We start from the raw sequence: 15004 nt of genomic DNA, 5'->3' as shown, positions 1-15004 counted from the left end.
TACTGGACAATCGATCTATTCCTTGAAAATGGATAGTCTTGGAAAGAGTGGGCCTTGTAATGACCAGCAAGCTTCTTCTGAATGTGCACAGACGATGTTGTCATCAGCATACTGGCGTTCTACAACAGATATTGTTGTAACCTTGGATCTATTCCTTGAAAATGGATAGTCTTGGAAAGGCTGAGCCTTGTAATCACTAGCAAGCTTCTTCTGAATGTGCACAGACGACATTATCATCAGCATACTGGAGTTCTATAACAGACGATGTTATCATCAGAATACTGGCATTGTATAACAGATATTGTTGTAACCTCGGATCTATTCCTTGAAAATGGATAGTCTTGGAAAGGCTGAGCCTTGTAATCACTAGCAAGCTTCTTCTGAATGTGCACAGACGACATTATCATCAGCATACTGGAGTTCTATAACAGACGATGTTATCATCAGAATACTGGCATTGTATAACAGATATTGTTGTAACCTTGGATCTATTCCTTGAAAATGGATAGTCTTGGAAAGACTGGGCCTTGTAATGACCAGCAAGCTTCTTCTGAATGTGCACAGACCATGTTGTCATCAGCATACTGGCATTCTATAACAGATGTTGTAATCTTGGATCTATTGCTTGAAAATGGATAGTCTTGGAAAGACTGGGCCTTGTAATGACCAGCAAGCCAACTTATCTGCCATTTGATATTTCTTCCAAAAGTAGGATGCCCAGTCTCCCAGTATCCCGGACTAACTGGCATCATGCACCATTGCCAGTCTACTTGTTGGTCCAAGACTCACCTCTCCAGTGACGCTCCACCGGATCTCCGGTTCAGGATGGCCCAAAACGGAACAGGTCAGCTCTACCACTTGGCCAATGGTTTGGTAATGGGTGACCGATTGGTGTTGCTCCATCTCTGGTTTCCCTGGTTAGAAGAGGAGGAAGTCAGGACACAAACACAACCAGGACTGCTACTGAATAAACTTGGTTTATATCCCACCACCATAATAATAATAAGCAATAAACAAAAACAATAAATACAATACAATTAATATAAATCAGATATAAACAATAACCAATAAAGAGTAACACACAAGAATTAAAAAACCTATGGCTGGGCCAAATGTAGTAGTGAAAAAATTAAAAAAATTAAAAAAAATTAAAAAAAATAAAATTTAAAAATTTAAAAATTTAAAAAACTAAAAACTAAAAATTTAAAAAAATTAAAACATTAGATTTAAAAATTTAAAAATTTAAATTTAAAAATTTAAAAAAATTAAATTTTAAAATTTTAAAAAATTTAAAAAATTTAAAAATTAAAAAAAATTAAAATTTAAAATTAAAAAAATTAAAAATTTAAAATTTTAAAATTTAAAAAATTTAAAAATTTAAAAAATAAACGCTGGGCATCTCCCCCAAAGGAACTCCAGGCAGCTGTAAAAAGCACTCCAGGGTGCACATATAATATACAACAGGTAAAAACGGTACATGGGTATAAAATAAGTCAAGTAAAAGGGTAACAACAACAACCCCTGTCAACATATATAGCCAATAATTCCATAGCAGCCAGCCCTGGCAGTTAGAAGTGGTGCCAAACTGCGTTCATTCTGCAATGTGCATCCATCCAGAGAGATAGAAAGCCAGGTTTAGCTGAGGGTCCAAACTTTTTGCATCCAAACTTTGCTCCTTACCTTCCACCACAACCTGGACAGTTTGTTCTTTTACCAAACCGGGGATGCTGGAGATGGCAGCCTTGCAGGAGTAGGTCCCTGCCATTTGGTAGGTCAGGGAATCCAGGGTCAAAGTGGCACCTTTCCCGACCTCTTCCTCCCCCTGCAAACGGAAAACAGGAAGACAGGCAGGGCCTTCTTGGTGGTGGCTCTTACATTTTGGATCTCCAGACTAGGAAGCCTCCTTCCTGCTTTTGGATCTTTACAAATGTCTACTATGTCATCAAGGGAGAGGAAGTGGGTTAAGGTTAGGGAGGAAAAGAAGCTTTGAATTTGTTACTAGCTGTCCCTTGCCATGCGTTGCTGTGGTCCATTCTGTGTATATGTGTTTTGTATGTGTATATATAATGGAGCACCAAATTTGATTGGGGATTCTGGGAACTATAGTCCAAACTTGGAGATGGGACTTTGAGGACATGGGAGCTAACTTTGGAAACACTGCAGCACCAATGTTGATTGGGGATTCTGGGAACTATAGTCCAACTTGGAAATGGGACTTTGCGAACATGAGAACTAACTTTGGAAACCATGGAGCACCAATGTTGATTGGGGATTCTGGGAACTATAGTCCAATCTTGGAGATGGTACTTTGAGAACATGGAAACAAACTTTGGAAACATTGGAGCACCAATGTTGATTGGGGATTCTGGGAACTATAGTCCAAACTTGGAGATGGGACTTTGAGGACATGAGAACTAACTTTGGAAACATTGGAGCACTAATGTCGCTTGGGGGATTCTGGGAACTACAGTCCACAAACTTCCCTAAACTTTGGAGATGGGATTTGGGGGACCCTATGCTCACCTTCTTCCAGGACAATTCGGGCGTCCTGGATCCGCTTCCGGAGCAAGTCAATTCGACGTTTCCGCTCACGTTGGCCACCGCCATCTTGCCTGGAGTCACAACAACTGGGTCCAGGTCTGGAGAGGGTGGAAATGGGGTGGAAAGCGGAATTATATTTCATGTTTAAAATGTTAATCTGTTCGATTATATTGTACATAGTCAATTAGACAATGGGAAAACAACATTCTTCTGCATATGAAAGAAGAATATGTTAAAGGTAATATATATATATGTCTACTAGCTGTACCCGTCATGCATTGCTGTGACCAACCTTCCCTCTCCTTTCTTTCTTTCCTTCCTTCCCTCCCTCCCTCCTTCCTTCCTTCCTTCTTTCCCTCCCTCTTTCCTTCTTTCCTTCTCTCCTTCCTTCCTCCTTCCCTCCATCTTTCTTTCTTTCTTTCCTTCCTTCCTTCCTTCCTTCCTTCCTTCTTTCCCTCCTTCCTTCCCTCCTTCCTTCTCTCCTTCCTTCCTTCCTTCTCTACTTCCTTCCTTCTTTCCCTCCCTCCCTTCTTCCTTCTCTCCTTCCTTTCCTCCTTCCTTCCCTCTCTCCTTCCTTCCCTCCCTCCCTCCTTCCTTCGTTCCTTCCTCCTTTCCTTCCTCCCTTCCTTCCTTCCCTCCCTCCTTTCCTTCCTTCCTTCCCTCTCTCCCTCCTTCCCTCCCTCCCTCCCTCCTTCCCTCCCTCCTTCCTTCCCTCTCTCCCTCCTTCCCTCCCTCCTTCCTTTCCTTCCTTCCTTCCTTCCCTCCCTCCCTCCCTCCTTTCCTCCTTCCTTCCCTCTCTCCCTCCTTTCCTCCCTCCCTCCTTCCCTTCCTTCCTTCCTTTCCTCTCTCCCTCCTTCCCTCCCTCCCTCCTTCCTTCCTCCCTTCCTTCCCTCCCTCCCTCCCTCCTTCCTTTCCTCCTTCCTTCTCTCTCTCCCTCCTTCCCTCCCTCCCTCCTTCCCTTCCTTCCTTCCTTCCTTCCCTCCCTCCCTCCTTCCTTCCCTCTTTCCTTCCTTCTATCCCTCCCTCCCTCCTTCCCTCCTCCCTTCCTTCCCTCCCTCCCTCCCTTCCCTCCTTCCTCCCTTCCCTCCTTCCTCCCTTCCCTCCTTCCCTCCCTCCCTCCTTCCCTCCCTCCTTCCTTCCCTCTCTCCCTCCCTCTTTCCTTCCTTCCTTCCTTCCTCCCTTCCTTCCTTCCGTCCGTCCATCCGTAACAGCGTAACATAATGGCATAAGAAAGTGGGGTTAAATTGAGGATTTGGCTCCTGAACGTCTATGGGTTTCTCCCCGCTGGGCCACTCACAGTGGACGAAGATGTCGGCCTCCTTCTCCAGGTCCACTTCGGGCGGGCTGTCGAAGTCCAGCACTTGGCACCGGTACGTCCCGCTGTCGGCTTTGGTGACGCGGCGGAGGCGGAGGACACCATCCGGGTTGGAGCCCATGTCGCGCTGGACTTCTCCCTTTTCGGACGTCTGGATCCAACGGGTGAAGACGGACAGAGAACCAAAGAAGAAAGAGCGAAAGGAGCCCAATCAACACTCAAACATCTACTGCCAAACCAGAACCCAACACATAGGAGCCAGACTACAAAACAAAAGGAAATCTGTATTGTCGAAGGCTTTCATGGTCGGAATCATTGGGTTGTTCTAGGTTTTTTCCGGGCTGTATGGCCATGTTCTAGAGCAGTGGTTCTCAACCTGGGGGTCGGGACCCCTGAGGGGGTCACTGGGGGTGTGAGAGGGGTTGCCAAAGACCATCAGAAAACACAGTATTTTCAATTGTGTAGGAAGTTTGGCCCCATTCTATCATTGGTGGGGTTCAGAATGCTCTTTGATTGTAGGTGAACTATAAATCCCAGCGACTACAACTCCCAAATGTCAAGTTCTATTTCCCCAAACTCCACCAGTGTTCACATTTGGGCGTATTGAGTATTTGTGCTAAGTTTGGTCCAGATCCATCATTGTTTGAGTCCACAGTGCTGTCTGGATATAGGTGAACTACAACTCCCAAATTCAAGGTCAATGCCCACCAAACCCTTCCAGTGTTTTCTGTTGGCTATGGGAGTTTTGTGTGCCAGGTTTGGTTCAATTCCATCATTGGTGGAGTTCAGAATGCTCTTTGATTGTAGGTAAACTACAACTCCCAAATGACAAAATCAATTTTTTGAGTGATGGTCACTCCATGGGTTAGTAGGTGTCTTGTGGCCAAATTTGGCGGCAATTCGTCCAGTGGTTTTTGTGTTATGTTAATCCCACAAACAAACATTACATTTTTATTTATATAGATACCATCTGACAGATGGTCACGATTCAAGAAAAGAAGGTCTTCCAATGGTCACCTCCAAATCTCTGCAGTGCGGAAGGGCGAGAGATGGGAAAATGACCATTTGCTTGGATTGCCTTGCAAATTCCTAGAGACTGACCATTCCCCGCCCCTGACTGTCTAGTTATGAGTGCAACATTATGGGGTCTGAATGTCCAGGATTTGGTCAAAGCCCACCAACCCAAACTCATGGCAGACATGTTTGGTGAGGAGACCAAGCAAAGTCTTCTCGGTCGTCGCTTCTAGGCTGTAGAAGAAGATGTCACATCTTTGGTGGATCTGCCACAAAGGATTTTGTCTCTTTCATCTTCTCCAAGTGTCCTTGGAGACAGATTGGACCAAGAGAGGACCCTCCCCCAAGGATTTCCAAGCTCAGGTGGGCCCAGGTAGGCAAAGGACACCTGTGGTACCTGTACTTTGAGGATGTCACGTCTTTGGTGGATCTGCCACAAAGGACTCCCTCTCTTGCATCTTCTCCAAGTGTCCTTGGAGACAGATTAGACCAAGAGAGGACCCTCCCCCAAGGATTTCCAAGCTCAGGTGGGCCCAGGTAAGCAAAGGACACCTGTGGTACCTGTACTTTGAGGATGTCACGTCTTTGGTGGATCTGCCACAAAGGACTCCCTCTCTTGCATCTTCTCCAAGTGTCCTTGGAGACAGATTAGACCAAGAGAGGACCCTCCCCCAAGGATTTCCAAGCTCAGGTGGGCCCAGGTGAGCAAAGGACACCTGTGGTACCTGTATTTTGAGGATGTCACGTCTTTGGTGGATCTGCCACAAAGGACTCTGTTTCTTGCATCTTCTCCAAGTGTCCTTGGAGACAGATTAGACCAAGAGAGGACCCTCCCTCAAGGATTTCCAAGCTCAGGTAGGCCCAGGCAGGCAAAGGACACCTATGGTACCTGTACTTTGAGGATGTCACATCTTTGGTGGATCTGCCACAAAGGATTCCATCTCTTGCAACTTCTCCAAGTGTCCTTGGAGACAGATGAGACCAAGAGAGGACCCTCCCCCAAGGATTTCCAAGCTCAGGTAGGCCCAGGTAGGCAAAGGACACCTGTGGTACCTGTACTCTGAGGATGTCATGTCTTTGGTGGATCTGCCACAAAGGACTCTGTTTCTTGCATCTTCTCCAAGTGTCTTTGGAGACAGATTAGATCAAGAGAGGACCCCCCACCCCTCCAAGGATTTCCAAGCTCAGGTGGGTCCAGGTAGGCCAAGGACACCTGCATTACCTGCACTCTGAAGAAGAAATACTCGGGTGGTGGAGAGCCATCAGCCTGGCAGTGGAACTCCACGTCGTCGCCTTCCTTGATCAGCTCCGGAGAAGCCAAAGAGAACTGGACGTTCTCGGTGTAGTCTGAAATTGAAAGGAAAAGAGCATCATCAAGAGATCCCTCCAAGTCTGTTTCTGTGGCCCTCAAGATGCCCAAACCACCCATTTTCTAGCCAAGGAGGAAGGAAGGGGAAAGGAAGAGAAGGGGGAAGAGAAGGAAGAGAGGAAGGAAAAGGAAGAGAAGGGGGAAGAGAAGGAGGAGAGGAAAGAAAAGGAAGAGAAGGGGAAGAGAAGGAGGAGAGGAAGGAAAAGGGAGAGAAGGGGGAAGAGAAGGAGGAGAGGAAAGAAAAGGAAGAGAAGGAGGAAGAGAAGGAGGAGAGGAAGGAAAAGGGAGAGAAGGGGGAAGAGAAGGAGGAGAGGAAGGAAAAGGGAGAGAAGGGGGAAGAGAAGGAGGAGAGGAAGGAAAAGAAAGAGGAGGGGAAGAGAAGGAGGAGAGGAAGGCGAAGGAGCAGTTGAAGGAAAGGAAGAAGGAAGTGAAGGAGAAGATGGAAGGGAACAAAAGAAGCAAAGAAAAAAGGAGAATTTGAGGAAAAAGGAAAAGAAGGAAGGGACCAAGACAGAGGGGAGAGAGGAGAAGTTGAAAGAAAAGAAGGAAGGAAAGAAAGAACTAAAAGGAGGAAGAAGAGAGAAAGGAGAAGGAGGAGAAGTTGAAGAAAAGGAGAAGGAAGGGTTAAAGAAGGAGGAGAGAAAGGAGAAGTTGAAAGAAAAGAAGGAAGGAAAAACTAAAAGGAAGAAAATGAGAGAAAAGAGAAGGAGGAGAAGTTGAAGAAAAGGAGAAGGAAGGGATCAAGAAGGAGGAGAGAAAGAAGGAGAAGTTGAAAGAAAATAAGGAAGGAAAGAAGAACTAAAAGGAAGAAAGGAGGGAAAGGAGGAGGAGGGGAGGAAGAAAGGAAGAGAAAGAGAAGTTGACAAAAAGGAGAAGGAAGGGAACAAGGAAGGGGGAGAAAGGAGAAGTTGAAAGGAAGGGAGGGAGGGAAGGAGGGAAGGAGGAAGAGGGGAGAAAGGGGAAGGAGAGGAGGAAAAGGAGAGAAGGAGAAGTTGAAGGAAAAGGAGAAGAAGGAAGGGAAGGAGAAAGTAGAGAGGAAGAAGATATGAAGAAAGAGACGTTGAAAAAAAGGAGAAGAGATCAAGAAGGAGGAGAGAAAGGGGAAGGAGAGGAAGAAAAAGAGAAGAAGTTGAAGGAAAAGGAGATGAAGAAAGGGAAGGAGAAAGTGGAGAGGAAGAAAATAAGATAAAAAGGAGAAGTTGAAAAAAGGAGAAAGAAGGGATCAAGAAGGAGGAGAGAAAGAAGGAGAAGTTGAAAGAAAAGAAGGCAAGAAGGAAAGGAAGGAGGAAGAAGAGAGAAGGGGAAAGGAAAGAAAGAAAAAGAGAAGAAACTGAAGAAAAAGGAGAAGAGAGAAAGAAAGAGAAGCTGAAAGATGAGGGAGAGGAGAGGAAAAGAAAGGTAAGAGGAGAATTAGAAGAAGGAAGGGAAGGAGAAAGAAGAGAGGAAGAAAAGAAGAGGAGGAGGAGGAGAAGTTGAAGAAAATGCAAAGAAGGAAGTGATCCAGAAGGAGAAGTTGAAAGAAAAGAAAGAATGGGTGAAGGAGGAGGAGAGAAAGAAGGAGAGGAAGAAAAGTTGAAAAAAAAAGGAGAAAGAAGAAATCAAGAAGGAGAAGTTGAAAGAAAAGAAAGAGTGGGTGAAGGAGGAGGAGAGAAAGAAGAAGGAGAGAAAGAAAAGAGTAGGAGAAGTTGAAGAAAAAGGAGAAGAGAACAAGAAGCAGGAGAGAAAGAAGAAGTTGAAAAATGAGAAGAAGGAAGAGAAAGAGGAAAAGGAGAAGAGGAAAGAGGGGAGAAAGGGAAAGAAAACAAACAACAAAAGGGAAGCAAAAAGACGAGAGAAGTTAAGTGAAAAAGTGGGAGGGAAAGGAAAAGAAAACAGAAGGGAAACCCTCCCTAAACCGTCAATTCCAGGCAGTTAAAGTGGAATGAAAGTGCTCCAAATGTGTAGTGTGGAAAGGCGGCTGAATGTAAGGATAATCTTACAGTGCAGCGTGACCTGGAAGGGCTCCGTCTCGGCGCTGCCGCTCTTCCCTTGCGGCATGGAGTAGTTGACTTTGCACCGGAAAGCGGACTCCTTGTCCTCCTTCTTCAGGTGCATGTACAGAGTGCTGGAGACGGAGAAGAGGCCCGAGGTTTCCTTCACCGTCCGCGAAACCACATACAACACTGGGGACGAAGGGAGAGGCAGGGTTCAAATGCAACAACAACAACAACAACAACAACAACAACGGAAGTCATGCTCCCCATGCTCCATTCCACTTTGGTTAGACCACACCTGGAATATTGTGTCCAATTCTGGGCACCACAATTCAAGAGAGGTATTGACTCTAAGCTGGAATGTGTCCAGAGGAGAGTGACTAAAATGATCAAGGGTCTGGAGAACAAGCCCTATGAGGAGCGGCTTAAGGAGCTGGGCATGTTTAGCCTGAAGAAGAGAAGGCTGAGAAGAGATATGATAGCCATGTATCAATATGTGAGAGGAAGCCACAGGGAGGAGGAGGGAGCAAGCTTGTTTTCTGCTTCCCTGGAGACTAGGACGCAATGGAACAATGGCTTCAAACTACAAGAGAGGAGATTCCATCTGAACATGAGGAAGAACTTCCTGACTGTGAGAGCCGTTCAGCAGTGGAACTCTCTGCCCCGGAGTGTGGTGGAGGCTCCTTCTTTGGAAGCTTTTAAGCAGAGGCTGGATGGCCATCTGTCAGGGGTGATTTGAATGCAATATTCCTGCTTCTTGGCAGAAAGGGGTTGGACTGGATGGCCTATGAGGTCTCTTCCAACTCTTTTATTCTATGATTCTATGATGCAACTAGCTCTCCGTATCCATGAATCCCGCATCCAAAGATTCAATCATGCACAGCCTGAAAGTATTCCAAAGACGTGCAAACCTATCAATGGCATTGATATACGAGATGCCATTGCCTGTCCTGGGACTTGAACATCCTGGAACCAAACCAAGGCTCTGTTACAATAGATAGACATATATTCTCATTGTATATTTTTGTATATCCTGGGCCCGGTCCTGTTCAACATCTTTATTAATGACTTAGATGAAGGGATGGAAGGCAGGATCATCAAGTTTGCAGATGACACCAAATGGGGAGGGAGAGCCAATACTCCAGAGGACAGGAGCAGGACTCAAAGGGATCTGGACAGATTAGAGAGATGAATGGCCAAAACTAACAAAATGAAGTTCAACAGGGACAAATGCAAGATACTCCACTTAGGCAGAAAAAAACGAAATGCAAAGAGACAGAATGGGGGATGATGCCTGGCTCAAGAGCAGTGAAAAAGATCTTGGAGTCCTCGTGGACAACAAGTTAAACATGAGCCAACAATGTGATGTGGCAGCAAAAAAAGCCAATGGGATTTTGGCCTGCATCAAGAGGAGCATAGTGTCTAGATCTAAGGAACTCATGCTCCCCACGCTCTATTCCGCTTTGGTTAGACCACTTTACCTGGAATATTGTGTCCAATTCTGGGCACCACAATTCAAGAGAGAGATTGACAAGCTGGAATGTGTCCAGAGGAGGGCGACTCAAATGATCAAGGGTCTGGAGAACAAGCCCTATGAGGAGCGGCTTAAGGAGCTGGGCATGTTTAGCCTGAAGAAGAGAAGGCTGAGAGGAGATATGATAGCCATGTATAAATATGTGAGAGGAAGCCACAGGGAGGAGGAGGGAGCAAGCTTGTTTTCTGCTTCCTTGGAGACTAGGATACGGAGCAATGGCTTCAAACTACAAGAAAGGAGATTCCACCTGAACATGAGGAAGAACTTCCTGACTGTGAGAGCCGTTCAGCAGTGGAACTCTCTGCCTCGGAGTGTGGTGGAGGCTCCTTCTTTGGAAGCTTTTAAACAGAGGCTGGATGGCCATCTGTCAGGGGTGATTTGAATGCAATATTCCTGCTTCTTGGCAGAATGGGGTTGGACTGGATGGTCCAGGAGGTCTCTTCCAACTCTAGGATTCTAGGATTCTATGATTCTACAAGGCATCTTACCTTTGTTGTGTTCTGTGGAGGGATTGAGGAGGCGTCCATCCTTATACCAGCTGATGGTTGGAACCGGGTGGGCATTTTTGCTGGTGCAAGTAGCAATCTGGGAAGGAGGAGTTCAGAGTGTTCTTAGATTGCAGATGAATCCCAGGACGTACAACTCCTATAAATCATGGTGAATTCTCCCCAAACCTTTTTAATATGTTCCGTTGCAGATTAGTTTCTCTGTTTTGCTATGTGCCATAGAATAGAATAGGAAAGGGGTATGGGAGAGGCAGTGGGCTGGGTCATGCAAATTCCACACCAATGGGGTGTCTGTGGTGGAGGAAACACATTAAATCTAGGATGAAATGGTCCCAGTTTGAAAGCCTTCACTTGGGTGGTGGGCAACTTGGTGCTTATGGAGGATACTGGCATGGCTCTTGGACATGTTCATGGCACTCACTATAGCCTGCAATGTCATTGAAGGAAGGGCCTTTGGTGCCTCCTGAGTAGTGGGAGCTATGGCTGTTTGTGGAGGCGGGAGCTTGTATGTGTAAGTGGACACCCCAAGCACACACACACATGCATATTTTCACTTTTATTATGTACATGGATGGATGGTTAGATGGATGGATGGATGGATGGATGGATGGATGGTTGGTTGGTTGGATGGATGGATGGATAGATCAATGGATGGATGGATGGATGGATGGTTGGATAGTTGGATGAATGGATGGATGGATAGATAAATGGATGGATAGATAGTTGGTTGGATGGATGGATGGATGGATGGATGGATGGTTAGATGGATGGTTAGATGGATGGTTAGATGGATGGATGGATGGATGGTTAGATGGATGGATGGATGGATGGATGGTTAGATGGATGGATGGATGGTTGGATAGATGAATGGATGGTTGGATGATTGTGGATAGATGGATGAATGGTTGGATGGATGGATGGATGGTTAGATGGATGGATGGATATATGGATGGTTGGATGAGTGGGTGGATGGATGGATGGTTGGATAGATGAATGGATGGTTGGATGGATAGTTGGATAGATGAATGGATGGTTGGATGGATTGTTGGATAGATGGATGAATGGTTGGTTGGTTGGATGGATGGATGGATGGATGGTTGGATAGATGGATAGATGGATGGTTGGATAGATGGATAGATGGATGGGTGGATGGATGGTTGGATAGATAGATAGATGATAGATAGATAGATAGATAGATAGATAGATAGATAGATTTATATCCTGGTTTATCTTTCTCTCGAAGACTCAAAATGGCTTAAAGGCACCCAGCAGCAATTTTACACCTTTTGTGCCACTGAGAAAAGAAAGCTACCTTCTCCAATATTCTGCAGTCCTCATTAATGTATGAAAATTATGCAAATACACCTATCTTTTGATGCAAAATGGTTATATCCATACTCCTTGGACAGAACGGTAAGGAATGACAAAGACTCGAACCATCCTCTCAAGAGTTACCAGCGGAAACATGAGGACTAGAAGCCTGATATTATATTTAAAACATTAAATGTGGGGATAATAATGACGAAAACGGAAGGTTAAGGTCTTCACCTCTGAAGCAAATTCTTCGGTCACAGAAAGGGTCGCCGTGTTCTTCTGGACCTCCGGAGGTTCGGGCGAATCTGCGGAACAGATGGACATTTCATCAGAGATGTTGAGAGGGAAGCAAAAGGGAAGCAACGTTGAGGGTCTGGGGCATCAAGTCAATTGGCAACACGAAGGCACATACATTCATTATTCTTAATGGACACGATCCCTATGTTGGGAATCATATTTTTCAACCTGGGAGTGAAAAATGACGAATGTTCATTCCATACTTCGCTTCCAAGGGACCACGCTTTTTTGCATTTGCAAACTGTGCCAAACGATTGGGAATGCAAACAGGATCTCAGCTGTGTTTGTCTCCAAGGCAAAAAAAAAAGGGAAGCTTGCGGAAATTTCCGCTCGCAGATAAAGAGACAACCCCATCTCCGTATTGCTTCAGGAATCTCCCTTTACGCAGAACCAATATTGGTCTTTGGGAAGTTGGCTTGCTGATAAGGCCTTTGTGTTTGGAGAGAGGCGGATTTCGCATTTTCTCCATTGTTTCTGTGCTGTTTATCACCGTCCTACCTGCTTCCCAGCCTTGAGACTGCCATATATATGTAGAAAATAGATAAAAAGTCACATGGTCAGTATTTTCTCAGTTCTGTTTATGAGATCCATCCTCTCTTCTTCCTGATAATATTTTCTTATATATTCGCTAAGGAGCAAATGCAAAACTCCAGCCGTTTCTTTAGGTGCAGAAAGTGTTGCTTCCTGTTTGGAAAATGCCGTTTTCGCTGCAAAACCTGCTTCCTGCAAATTGTGTGCAGAATAAATTGCAAACAGGCTACCAAAGCAGTGTGGCTTTTCTAGCAAAATGGAGCAAATTGCAGACATTATGCAATGTGGAGCAAATTGTGCAAATTGTGTGCAGAATAAATTGCAAACAGGCTTCCAAAATGGTGTGGGTTTTCTAGAAAAATGGAGGAAATTGCAGACATTATGCAATGCGGAGCGAATGCAAAACTCCAGCCATTTCTTTTGGTGCAGAAAGTATCGCTTCCTGTTTGCAAAATGCCATTTTCGCTGCAAAACCTACTCTGTGCAAATTGTATGCAGAATAAGTTGCAAACAGGCTTCCAAAACGGTGTGGGTTTTCTAGCAAAATGGAGCAAATTGCAGACATTATGCAAAATGGAGCAAATTGCAGACATTATGCAATGCAGAGCGAATGCAAAACTCCAGCCGTTTCTTTCGGTGCAGAAAGTGTTGCTTGGAAAATGCCGTTTTCGCTGCAAAACCTGCTCTGTGCCAATTGTGTGCACAATAAATTGCAAACAGGCTTCCAAAACCGTGTGGGTTTTCTAGCAAAATGGAGCAAATTGCAGACATTATGCAATGCAATGGAGACACTCGAGCCTTTGTTCCTGGATGACTCTTCTCCAGGTGTTTTGCTCCAGGCGGAGGGAAAGCAGCTTTTTTACAGGTAGGCAAATTACTGTTGCCAGGTGGAAAAAAAACATGGCCGTGGAAAATGAGATTCAGACAAAAAAATGATGGAAATATTTATTGCAAGGGTGCAAATGCTGTTGGGCTGCATATCCTGTTAGAGCTAGCAGAAGAATCACGGAAGCACTGAATAATGGGCTCTGGAGTCACCGATAAAAAGCAGGTTTCAGCTTTACTTGAGCAGTTCATAAATCCAACACACACCATCAGCGAACAGACGCAAAGAACCCAAACTGAAAGAGATAGACACTAAAGACAAACTGCAGCTGGAAAGGGGTTATCTCTGACACTCCCTAATTCTGCACACAGCAAGAACTCAGGGTCACATTCTCACAGCTCTTTTGTGTAAACATACATCCTGGCAATACAATTCTATTACAGTCTATTACAATCACAATCCTATCACATAAAATTGCATTTAAACATACACCTTACATAAATCATACACTGACAATTCCCCCTCTTTAAATGTAATTTTCTGTCCTTACTATATGCAAGACTACTTATAGTCTTAACCACCATAACAGCGTAACCTCTATAAGTAACATTCATTTGTTATCTTAACTACTTATAACATTATTTATCAAACCCAGACAACAGTATACAGCCAATAGCCAGGAATGCTGGGAGTTGCAGTAAGAATACAGGCAGTCCTCAAGTTACGAACAAGATAGGATTCTGTATGTTTGTTCTTAAGTTGAACTTGTATGCGAGTTGGAACAGGGACATTTTATAAATGTAACTCCAGCCATATAGACATATATATGTGTTAGCTTTGGATAGTATAGAGAAGGGGTCTCACCGAAGACCTTGAGCTGGGTCACTCCCACGTCGGTCCCCGAAGAGGTGGTCACCTGGCAGAGGAACTCCCTCTCGTCGCCCACCTCGGCCGCCCGGATGACCAGGCTGTGCTCGGCGTCCATGGAGACCCGGTCCTTGTACTCCGTCCCGACGTCCACCCCTTGCTTCCCACGCTCATCGTACGCTATGCGCTGCTGCGTCCGGTTCTGTCCGTCTGGAGCAGAGACGTGAAAAGCATTGGTTTTTATAATAGCAGGGAAGAAAGTGGGGGGTTCTTACAACACTTCAGCAGCCTTTAATAAGAGTTGTTGTTATTATTATTGGAATCAAGCAACCAGCTTGTCAATATCTCTCTTGAATTGTGGTGCCCAGAATTGGACACAATATTCCAGGTGTGGTCTAACCAAGGCGGAATAGAGCATGGGGAGCAGGACTTCCCTGGACCTAGACACTAGGCTCCTCTTGATGCAGGCCAAAATCCCGTTGGCTTATTTTGCCGCCGCATCACATTAGCATGTTGTCCACGAGGACTCCAAGATCTTTTTCACACATCATGCTCTCAAGACACGAATTTGCTAGAAACTTTGCTGAATAGTAATCTGTGAAGTGACTTTGGCCGAATACTCACAATGAACCACTCCACCAAGACGGAGCCGTCCCCGTCGCTCCCTGTGTGGCTGCACAACATGGACACGTCTTGGCCCAAAAGAGCTTCAATGACCACCGGGACGGACACTCGGACTTCGGACCGGCATTCTGGAGGAGAAAAGAAGGAGAGATTGGGTTATATTTTTCCCACAAAGAAGAAGAGGAAACGGGATGCTATCAAAATATCTAGAGGAACGTCCAAAATGTGTCATCCAAGATTATTAAATAGGCATTGGATCTCTCTGAAGGGCTTTAGCTATGGATGAAGGGTTG

General features: G+C 45.2%; 1 protein-coding gene across 1 annotated transcript in view; it reads right to left on the bottom strand.

Moving 5' to 3' along the window:
* The window catches only part of LOC132780038 (basal cell adhesion molecule-like), a 94407-nt gene that overhangs the window by 13891 nt on the left and 65512 nt on the right, over window positions 1–15004 (bottom strand). Inside the window, exons 2-11 of the mRNA XM_067461603.1 lie at window positions 14708–14839; window positions 14085–14297; window positions 11801–11871; window positions 10235–10331; window positions 8219–8401; window positions 6093–6217; window positions 3839–4007; window positions 2524–2639; window positions 1681–1822; window positions 790–914 (exon numbers count right to left, since the gene is read on the bottom strand). Of these exons, the coding sequence (XP_067317704.1) occupies window positions 790–914; window positions 1681–1822; window positions 2524–2639; window positions 3839–4007; window positions 6093–6217; window positions 8219–8401; window positions 10235–10331; window positions 11801–11871; window positions 14085–14297; window positions 14708–14839 (1373 nt within the window). The remainder of the gene's footprint in view (window positions 1–789; window positions 915–1680; window positions 1823–2523; window positions 2640–3838; window positions 4008–6092; window positions 6218–8218; window positions 8402–10234; window positions 10332–11800; window positions 11872–14084; window positions 14298–14707; window positions 14840–15004) is intronic.

Source organism: Anolis sagrei, chromosome Y (genome assembly GCF_037176765.1).
Source record: "Anolis sagrei isolate rAnoSag1 chromosome Y, rAnoSag1.mat, whole genome shotgun sequence".
NCBI lineage: Eukaryota > Metazoa > Chordata > Lepidosauria > Squamata > Dactyloidae > Anolis > Anolis sagrei.
Note: the sequence above shows the minus strand (reverse complement) of the source record. Positions and strands in the feature narration are given on the sequence as shown.